General features: G+C 45.2%; 1 protein-coding gene and 1 long non-coding RNA gene across 4 annotated transcripts in view; both read right to left on the reverse strand.

Annotated features, from left to right (window-relative positions):
• Positions 1 to 2267: 2267 nt before the first annotated feature.
• LOC108316717 overlaps positions 2268 to 10942 on the reverse strand; it is a 19783-nt gene continuing 11108 nt past the window's right edge. Inside the window, exon 2 of the long non-coding RNA XR_001830415.2 lies at positions 2268 to 2339. This is a non-coding gene — a long non-coding RNA (uncharacterized LOC108316717). The remainder of the gene's footprint in view (positions 2340 to 10942) is intronic.
• The window catches only part of CRYGD (crystallin gamma D), a 14953-nt gene continuing 10503 nt past the window's right edge, over positions 6493 to 10942 (reverse strand). The window contains exons 1-3 of one of the 3 annotated variants that reach the window (XM_037745059.1): positions 9943 to 10080; positions 9597 to 9832; positions 6493 to 6838 (exon numbers count right to left, since the gene is read on the reverse strand). In XM_037745059.1, coding sequence (XP_037600987.1) covers positions 6559 to 6838; positions 9597 to 9832; positions 9943 to 10074 — 648 coding nt within the window. In that variant the 5' untranslated portion in view covers positions 10075 to 10080 and the 3' untranslated portion in view covers positions 6493 to 6558. Of the gene's footprint in view, positions 6839 to 9596; positions 9833 to 9942; positions 10081 to 10942 lie in introns of those variants that run through there. The other 2 variants (XM_037745061.1, XM_037745060.1) reach the window with 2 other exon arrangements.

Raw genomic sequence — 10942 nt, forward strand, 5'->3', positions numbered from 1 at the left:
CCCAGCTAATTTTTTGTATTTTTAATAGAGACGGGGTTTCGCCATGTTGGTCAGACTGGTCTCAAACTTCTGACCTCAGGTGATCCTCCTGTCTCAGCCTCCCAAAGGTCTGGGATTACAGCTGTGAGCCACGGTGACCTGCTGACATAGAGCTCTTTTAAAAAGCGCAGTGTAGGTGCTGGATTGTCCATTCATAAAGGCCATACCCATTGGGGCGAGCACAAGAGCAATGGGCATGTCTCTCTTCACTACCGCTTAGGAAATGCTTAGGATGTGTCATAGAGATCTCAAATGCTTCTTTTAAAAGTTTACATTTGCTTAATAACCACTGGCTAAATTATAAGCTTAACCTGCATATACTGCATAGCAGAGTACATTTTAAAGGTGCAAAATAATCACTTACTATTTATGATTTTGGAAAAGGCTTTTAAATCATACTTGCCTTCCTTCTGGCCAGCACAGGATGGAGCTCTTATCCAGACCAAATAAAAGCATTTTCTAAATGGAAGGGATGGAAGCTACTTTAAACACTTAATGGAGTTTTTGGCACTTATAGAATTTTTACCCATTTAGTCTCCGTGTGGCACAAAAGGCTTCCACCTCTTCGATTAAAAAAAAAGAAATAGTAGAGTCATAAATTAAAAATAAAGATGTGAGAAGCAGAGTACAAAGAAAAAGGAGTTTCATGATGCATGAATGGAAACACTTGTTAATAATAAATTCCACTGATGTGAATTTAAACCCAGCTGAGTTGCATAGGCCTCATATTCTCACGATCCTGTTCCTAAGCAAAGTAAATGTCTCCCTGGTGCTTAGGTGATTCTGTGGCCTAATAAACAGAACGTTCAGCTTGAAATGGGTCCTAGCCCCCTCGTCACCATCACTGGGTCTCTCTGTGGCTCTCTCTGCTCCGTCCCTCTGTCCAGGTCGTGTTTGCTGCCTGATTCTGTCTCCAGGCCAGGTCCTGGCCCAGGAAAGAATATTTGCAATCCATAGTTGCTCTGCCTGTGGATGGTGGTTAGTTTGATTTGGAAAGACGCAGGGAGTCCCATCTTGGCCCTGGATCCAAATCTTGTTTTCTAATAAAGTTTTATCATGGTTAAATATTAGGAATATTTGGATATCCAAAATAAATAAGTAAAATAGTATACATAAGTTAATAAAATGTAAATCAGGGGAGATAAATTATTTGAAAATTGTGTAATTATTTCAAAATTAATGTCTCAGTGGGACCTAGGCATCAGCATTTTTAGAAAGCTCCATGGGTGGCCGAGTGTGGTGGCTCATGCCTTGTAATCCCAGCACTTTGGGAGGCCAAGGCAGGGGGATCCCTTGGGGCCAAAGGTTCAATAACAACCTGAGCAACATAGGGAGACCCCTATCTCTACAAAAAAAATTTTTAAGTTGGGTGTGGTGATGCACAACTGTAGGGCCAGTTACACAGGAAGCTGAAGGAGGAGGATCACTCGAGCCTAGGAGTTCGAGGCTGCAGTGAGCCGTGATCGCACCACTGCCCTCTAGCCTGGGTGACAGAGTAAAAACCTGTTTGTAAAATAAAATAAAATAAAATGCAGATTCCAAGGCAGCAGGTCTGGAGAGAGGCCTGAGATTCTGCCTTTCTGACAAGCTCCCAAAGCATGCCCTGTGCTGCTGATTTTTGGACCACATTTTGAGAGGAAAGGCTTTTACTCAGTGGGTCCCAAATGTTTCATGTCATAACCCTTCGCAGAGAAGCTGGTTAAGCCTCACAGATGCTCAGGGCATTCTGTGGAGGTTGCTGATTCAGGAGGTCTGGGAGTTTATGTGTTAAAAGCTGCCCAGCTGATTCTCACAGCTTACGAGCCTGCTGGAGAAAGGCTGCCCTGACTTCTTTTAGGGTGTTGTTTGCCTGGCTTTTGTTGTTTTGCTTACTAAAGCTTCAAAATCTTATTCTCTTTCTTAATAATTCTAAATATGAGTGTATAGGCAACATGATATTTTTTAGTATTCATTACAGTTTTCAAAATTTTCTTGATTACCTGATAGGCAGTAATTTTTAATACAATGAGCAAATGATTGAAAAAAAAGCTTTGATTCCATTTATCTAATTGTGTTGACATTGTTCTTGCTGATCTCAATGTTCTTGGATCTAAAAAAATGGCTAAAATGTTATCACCATTAAGAAAAAGTACTTTAGTTTTTTAGAATTAATTTTATTTTTTTAAATGAAAGATATATTTTCATCATGTTAAGCCACTGATTTTTTTTTTTTTTTTTTTTTTTTTTTTTTTTNTTGAGATGGAGTTTCCGTCTTTTCGCCCAGGCTGGAATGCAGTGGCGCAATCTGGGCTCACTGCAACCTCGAAGCCGCTGAACTTTGGGCATCATTTGTTACAGTAGTTAGCTCTCTCTGATGCATACATTCTTCTTTGCTTTGTGCCTTTAAAGCTGAGGTGCCCCGGGGACTTTTCCATCTATGCACAGTCCTTTGGGGACCCTATCCAAACTTACGACTTTAAAAACCACCTACCGTCTAATGATTTGGAAACACAGATCCCCCCGCTACGCCTCTTTCTTGAGCAGGCTACTATAACCAGTTGCCTGGTTAGTAACTCTACTTGCACGTTCATGGACATTTTCAAACTCTTCTCATCCAAAATGAGATGTCTGATTTTTTTCCCAAACCTGCTCCGACTGTGCTTTCCCTGTACTGGTTGGAGGAACTCCATTCTTCTAGCTGCTCAGATCAAACCTCTCTCACAGCCACATTTAATTCATCCAGAGTTTTTCTTGGCTCTCCCTTTCTAATAGATTCAAGATCCGACTACCTCTCACCTCTGTCAATGCCATGACTTGCCCTAAGCCACCGCTCTTCCTTGCCTAAGTGTCTGCTGTAACTTGCTAGCTGTTGTCTTTTTTCTTCTTCTACCCTCCTCTTTCTTTCTGTTGTAAAGTTTCTTCAAATAACCTTAGCGGTTGAGAGTAACAGAAACAACCCATATTGCAAAACATTGTATTCAATATTCTAATTTTTGCTTTTAGAGAGAAAAAATTTGTTGTTAAGAGAAAGTTGGAAGGAGCTAGGTTTGGTTAACTGAGCTAAAAAGTTTTTTTTTTCTTTTTTTGCGATGGAGTCTCGCTTTGTTGCCCAGGCAGAGGTTCACCACAATCTCTGCCTCCTGGGTTCAAGCAATTCTGCCTCGGCCTCCTGAGTAGCTGGCACTACAGGTATGTACCACCATGCCCAGCTAATTTTTGTATTTTTAGTAGAGACGGGCTTTCTCCATGTTCATCTGGCTGGTATCAAACTCCTAACGTCATAATCCACCCGCCTTGGCCTCCCAAAGTGCTGGGATTACAGGTGTGAGCCACCGCGCCTGGCCAACTGAGCTAAAAAGTTACTGGAATAGTTCAGATGGAAAGAGATGACAGTGAGAAAGCAAGGGTTTTAAATAGCACGTGTTAATTCTTATATAACAACCTCTTCAAATTCACAGGCCTGGGAATGTGGTTGCTTTGCTTGTGGAGAAAGCAGCTGTGTTTGTGTTTGGTATGTACCAGTGCTTCTCCTGTATTGGTTTTTGCTGCTATGGATGTGAAATGGTTTTGCTTGTTCCATCGTTCTCCTTCTTTGTGTGTGTGTGTGTGTGTGTGTGTGTGTGTTTTAAAAAATCTTTTTTGCTTTGGAGCTCAGGTTCCAGATCCTCCTCTGAGCCTTCTAATGACATCTCTTCTGTCTCAGTTAAGATCTGATCAATAATGTCATTTTCTCTGAAATCTGGCTTTAACCATCTGACTATCCTCTCCCTTGCTTTTTCCCTCTCAGCCCCAAATAATTCAGCTAAGGCGAATTATTCAGTGTTTTCTTCTATGTGCTATGCTTTCTTCCCTGTGGGACGAGATTAGTTCATGACATTTCCACCACCTTTATACCCATTTCCTCTAAATCCATAGAACCTAATAGCAATAGTCGACACTTGGTAAGTACTTACTCTGCACCAGGCAGTGTGTTAAGTGTTTATGACTATTTTATAATTTTAACCCCACACTATGTAAGGTAGACCATTTTATGATTCCCCTTCCCGCCGCCCCTTCTTTTTTGAGACAGAGTCTGGCTCTGTGGCCCAGGCTGGAGTGCAATGGTGCCATCTTGGCTCACTGCGACTTCGACTCCTGGGTTCAAGATCCTCCTGCCTCAGGCTCCTGAGTAGCTGGGATTACAGGTGCCTGCCGCCATGCCCTGCTAATTTTTGTATTTTTAGTAGAGGCAGGATTTCACTATGTTGGTCAGGCTGGTCTTGAACTCCTGACCTCAGGTTATCTGCCTACCTCGGACTCCCAAAGTGCTGGGATTACACGCATGAGCCACTGCCCCCGGCTTATGATCTCTATTATACTTCCAGGTATGCCCCACCCAGATGCCCTGGGGTCCTCTTTTCCAGCTCTGTGTGCTCAGACTCCTGCTTCTGGGAGCTAGGCTGAAAATGCTTGCCCTACAACCTTCTGCACATTACCCCTCACTGTGGAGGGACAGTGGAAAGGCTCTGGGAGTTTGTGTCCCCTCCCCTATGGCCAATGACAGAAGGAACTGATGTGAGAACACAAGCACCCAGATCCGTGGCCTCAAGGAGGGAGAGTCTGAAGTGTGATTCATGCTCCAGGACTCCTGGAGGACCAGCCTCAGCGGGCTTCCTTCCCCTTCCCTGTCTTGCTTCCCTACTCCTTCGCTTTTCCTCTTGGGAGCCCATTCCCCAGTAAATCGTGACCTGTGTCTGGAGGAACTCAACCTAAGACTCTAGCCTAGTTCATGCAAGGTACAGTTGCTATTCAAACCCAAGCAGTCTAAATCCTACCCCAGTTCAGAGTTCAAATCCCTCTGTTATGACGCCTCTCATGCCAGTATGATGACTCTGTTTCAATTTCTATTTCTTAGAAAATGTTAGAAATTTTACCCGAGAAATTTTGCAGCAATAACTTTGATATTTGCTCACAGTTCTGAGTATGATACTGGGAGTATTGAAAGTCTTTTCTAGCGATGGGTGAGGTTGTATTTGGAGCATCTCAGTATACTCTGACAAATGTCTTGAGCGTCTTCCTCCATGCACCACAGCCCCGTGGACATGCATCCATCTATTATGCTACTGGGATCATGATTTCAAAAATTCTTTTGGATCTTCTGCTCCCTCCCCTAGACTGTGGACTCCTGGTGGCCTATTAATGGTTGTTTCCCAATGTAGAGCACAGTGTTTGAAGGGAGGTGTTAATCTTTTTGGATGTAATTCTGTACTACAAGAAAGTGGATTTAGAACTGTGGTTCTCAAGGCCGGGCACCGTGGCTCATGTTTGTAATCCTGGCACTTTGGGAGGCTGGGGTAGGTGGGTAGCTTGAGTCCAGGAGTTTGAGAACAGCCTGGGCAACATAGCAAAAAAACCCTGTCTCTACAAAAAATACAAAACTTAGCTGGGTGTGGTGGCATGTGCCCATAGTCCTAGCTACTTGGGAGACTGAGGTGGGGGGATCACTTGAACCTGGGGTGGTTGAGGATGAGCCATGATCACACCACAGCACTCCAGCCTGGGTGACAGAGTAAACCCTGTCTAAAAAAAAAAGAAAAAAAAAAAAGACTGGGCACTGTGGCTCACACCTGTAATCCCAACACGTTGAGAGGCTGAGGCGGGTGGATCACGAGGTCAGGCGGCAGATCACAAGGTGGTCACTTTGGGAGACTGAGGCAGGTGGATCATGAGGTCAGGCGGCAGATCACAAGGTGGTCACTTTGGGAGGCTGAGGTGGGTGGATCACGAGACCATCCTGGCTAACATGGTAAAACGCTGTCTCTACTAAAAGTATAAAAATTAGACGGTGTGGTGGCATGCGCCTGTAGTCCTAGCTAATTGGAAGGCTGAGGCAGGAGAATTGCTTGAACCCAGGAGGCCAAGGTTGCAGTGAGCCGAGATCATGCCACTGCACTCCATCCTGGGTGACAGAGCAAGACTCCCTCGCAAAAAAAAAAAAAAAAAGAATAATTGTGGTTCTCAAATTTCATTTACATAAAAATTACAGTGGGAAGGGGGTGGGCTCAAGTAATCCACATTTTAAGAAGGTGATGTTTAACACGTTATTGATACTTTGAGAAACACTAATTTATAAGGTCCAAACACTGAATACTAACCAACAGTTATGTTACAAATACTTATACGCATTTGCTTCATACCTGGTGCTGTTCTTAGAAAGCTATAAATATTCACTCATTTAATCCACATTTAATCCTCTTAAGGTGACAAGTACTATTAACCCCCATTTTTACATATTAGGAAACTGATGGACAGAGATGCTAAGTAACTTGCCCCACACCTGTAACTAGTAAGTGGAGCTGGGCCCGGGCATTCTGGCCCCAGAGGCTGTGCTCTTAACCCCTTTCCAGTGATACATGCAAGAAAATCACCATGATTCCCAGCATGATTTTTGCTGAGCCCTTCCAAGGAGGCTGAAAGGAACAGAGGATACATCACTGCATGGGACGCACAAGAAATATTTTATTAGTTTCCAGATGGAGCAAAGGATAGAGTGAAAATATTTCAGTAGAGCTCCACGGCTCTCCTCAGGGAGCCCACTCTGGCATCCGTGGCCCCCCAGTCGAGGCACCGCCTGTAGTCCCCCGGCCTCAGCAGGTGCTGCCGCCCCCGGTAGTTGGGCAGCTCGTACAGGACCCAGAAGCCCTCCAGCACGTTGAAGGAGTGGATCTCACTGAGGTGGAAGCGGTCGTGAAGAGAGGAGCAGTCCTCGGTGATCTCCACCATCTGGCCCCTGCAGTCCTCTCGCTCATAGATCCTGATCCTGTGGGAGCTGGTCTGGGGGTTCAGCAAACAGCAGATGAGGGGACATCAGAAAACCTGACTTCCTGGCGGATGGACTTAAATTTTTTTTTTGTATCAAAAGTGACCAGACTAAAAGAAAGAGACTGCCAACACCAGGGCTGCTGTGTATAGTTGGGTAGGTTGTACACTGTGAAACTCAAGAGGGCGCCATTCCCCATTTATTTGGTATGAATGGCTCTCCCTGGGGTTTTCTCGTACAATCTACATGAATAGACACACTGGTCATGCTCAGTACCCCTTTTAAATATTGTATGTATTTTTTTTGTTGTTGTTCTCTCAGCTTCATAAATTTATGGTGGTTTGGGGCTCTTCTTGGATGACACACAAAATAACGAGATTTTAAAACAAAAAGGCAAATGTATTCCTGGCAAAAGATATTATTTTGAATCTCAATACCATTAGAAGAAGCTAGAGGGAGAGGAGGTTGAATTGCTTTTACCCAAATGAGGCTTAGATTGGTGGCAACTCTGGAAGAAAGTCCAGCCCAAGCAATCCTGCATCCGTGCCTTTCTGCTTTAAGTCCTGCTGCTCTAACGTGCTGAAAAGCAAGAGCGTCACAAAGACGGTTCTCAGCTCCAACATGTGCTCCTACAAATCAGTTTTACTTATTTATTTAGAGTTGGAGTTTCTCTCTTGTTGCCCAGGCTGGAGAACAATGGCATGATCTCAGCTTACTGCAACCTCTGCCTCCTGGGTACAAGTCATTCTCCTGCCTCAGCCTCCCAAGTAGCTGGGATTACAGGCACACGCCACCACTCCTGGCTAATTGTGTATTTTTAGTAGAGACGGGGTTTCTCCACATTGGTCAGGCTTGTCTCGAGGTCCCAACCTCAGGTGATCCGCCTACCTCGGCCTCCCAAAATGCTGGGATTACAGGCGTGAGCTACTGTGCCTGGCCACAAATCAGTTTTAGGTAATAATTAAAAATGGAAGTTCAAGATCATGAAGGAACAGCTGGGTATGGTGGTTCATGCCTGTAATCCCATCACTTTGGAAGGCCAAGGTGGAAGCATTGCTTGAACCCACGAGTTCAAGACCAGGATGGATGGCACAATGCACAGTAAGACCCAGCCTCTACAAGGAAAAAAAATATATATATATGTGTATATATATATATATATATATATAGACACACACACACACACACACATATATATATATATATATATACACACACACACATATATATATATATATATATATACACACACACACATATATATATATATATACATACACATATATATATATAGTCTGGCATGGTGGTGTGCACCTGTGGCCCCAGACACTTAGGAGGATCACTTGAGCCCAGGAGTTTGAGGCTGAAGTGAACTATGATCACACCACTCAAGCTAGTCTTGGTGACAGAGAGAACCTTGTCTAAAAGAAAGATCATGAAGGAGGCTGATACAGGTTCAAGAGTATGAAACCTTCAGAAAAATGGACACTTAGGCTGTTTCTCCTGAGCTATTCCTGTCTCTTGTTTTTTTTTTTGAGATAGAGACTCACTCTGTCGCCCAGGCTGGAGTGCAGTTGCAAGATCTCAGCTCACTGCAACCTCTGCCTCCCAGGTTCAAGCAATTCTCCCACCTCAGTCTCTCGAGTAGCTGGTACTATAGGTGCGTGCCATCACACCTGGTTTATTTTTTTTCTTTTTTTAAGTAGAGACGGGGTTTCACCATGTTGGCCAGGCTGGTCTTGAACTCCTGACCTCAGGTGATCTGCCTGCCTCGGCTTCCCAAAGTGCTGGGGTTACAGGCACGAGCCACTGCTCCTGGTCATAACTCTTGTTTTGAGCACTTGTTCTTCCTTCATTTGTTTGTTCCTTTCCATTGTCTCAATGCTTTTCTTCCTCTACATTAAAATATTCTTTAGGGGCCAGGCACAATGGCTCATATATATATTAGGGAAGATTCTCATGAGCAATTCTTTTTGTGGTTTAAGTGACTGCTAATAAAATGGATCTTACAGTCTGTCATTAGAAGAGTTGGAACTTGAAACTGGAAATCTAAGTTTTTAGGTTCCTAATAGCAGACTGGGTCCCTATTGAGCTATTAAACCCTGTGAGGTGATGTCAAACTTCATAAAAGTGGTGCATGTTCCCAGGACTCTGTCACAGTCAACTTAGAGAATCCCTAACTGTGAAATTCCAGGCTGCTGGGGCTTCATTTGGGTAACAGTGGGTCCTGCAGGAGCTATTGGAATCTCAGTGTTGGTTACTGGTTTTAATCAGAAGGCAGGACTTGAGAGGCCCTTGTTGTTTGTAATAATAGTTAATACTTGGGGGTGGGGGTTGGCCTGTGCCAGGCGCTTTCCTTCCACCCTCACTGCAGCCTTAGAAAGGAACTACTCTTATCAGCCCTGTTTTACAGATGAAGTAAGAAATAGCCACTTAGCCTATGGCCAGCTGAGAGCAAGAAATCAATCTGTTGCTTTTCTGTCACCTGTGGCATAGACACTCTGAGCCAATGCCATGCACAACGTATTCCCAGTGAAGATGAATTTGACTTTAGCAAAACAAATAAAATGTCCAATTGAAAGCACTGCATCACACACTTTTTCAGTGGGAGGAAGACTTACGGATGCTAATAAAGAAAAAGAGAATGTAGTTAGAGCCAGAAAAAAGAAAGCTGCCATCCCATCCCATCCCATCGCCTGTCCTGTGAGTCATCCATGTGGATCACTGATGCGACTTGAGGGCACCGAAGGGACTCGGCGGGACTGCACTCACGTGGGGAATGAGGCGGCAGGAGCGGACCGAGTCGCTGAGGCCCATCCACTGCTGGTGGTCGGCATAGTCGCCGCGGCGCAGGAAGTACTGGAGGCCCGAGTAGTTGGGCTGCTCATAGAGCATCCAGCAGCCGCTGTCCACGCGCACCGAGTTGCAGCGGCTCAAGAAGGGCTGCAGGTTGGGGTGGTCGCTGCTGCATTCGTAGTGGCGGCCCTGGAAGCCCCGGTCCTCGTAGAGGGTGATCTGCAAAGCAAGGCGAGGCAAGGCGAGGGCTCACAAGCCTGCTCCCGCCCCAGTCTCAGGTACCCACGATGCAGGGAGCTCCGGGGGCGCGGGGCGCGGGCTGGGCTCACCTTCCCCATGGCTGGCTGGGCAGGCGGCGGGTCTGAGCGGGTGGGGCGGCGCGCGGCGGGGCTATATTGCGGGAGGGCTGCTGCGTTGGCAAGAACCGCACAAAAGGGGCCCGCGGAGGGGAACGTGGGCATTTTTTCTGTCTCTCTCTCTCTCTGTTCTATATAATGACTGTGGGGGTAGGGGTGGGAATTTATTGTATGTTTTCTTTTAGGCTCTCTAAAGCTTTCGCATTGATGATCTGGTTAAAACTGTCAGTGCCATTCGGGCTTTTACATAAAGCCTATTTGGGAAATTGGAATTGAGCAAGTGCTTAAGAGTTAATAATTGTAATTAAATGTTTTATTTACCTTTTACAAATTCAGTTTGAGCATCAACGCAGAATAGTGACCAAGTGGAAGGTCGAAATGGACTACAGCGTGAGGTGTTTAGATTAGAGTCTTCTTGGTGGGAAAATGTAAAACTCGAGGATGAATTTCTCTTCTCCTGGGGTGTTTACAATAGGATGTGATTCTCCTCTAAGAGAACCTCTCTGTGATCCTACCTGCTGATAAGGAGGGTATCAGATAACTAATACAGGAGGTTGGATGCCCGGGGTTGGACTTAAAGAAGCCCTGTTTAGGCACCTGGCCTCAGCTCTGAAACCCGGAGCCTGAGTGGAACCAGGGAGGTCTTCGGCTTCAGCACCGAGCCTGCCTCAGCACAGGCAATGAAACCCGCAACTTAGGGATTCATGAAGCGACACACTGGCGGTTATTACACTGCTAACTTTCTGTTTCACTGACATATTTGCTAACTAAAGGCCAAACGTAGTTGGTTCTAGCTGCTGACAAATGCAAGTTAGCATGCAAATATAACACATTGAAAATTCTACAATCTTGCAAAGATTCTGCCTTCTTCACCCTGGGACAAAGCCCTGGTGGCTCTCCAGTTAAGCCTGACTCCAGGGGCTGGAGTCTTCCTTCCTTTTGCTGAGAGTTACAGCACCACCTGGTGTTCCCC

Source organism: Cebus imitator, unplaced genomic scaffold (assembly GCF_001604975.1).
Source record: "Cebus imitator isolate Cc_AM_T3 unplaced genomic scaffold, Cebus_imitator-1.0 Scaffold191, whole genome shotgun sequence".
Lineage (NCBI taxonomy): Eukaryota > Metazoa > Chordata > Mammalia > Primates > Cebidae > Cebus > Cebus imitator.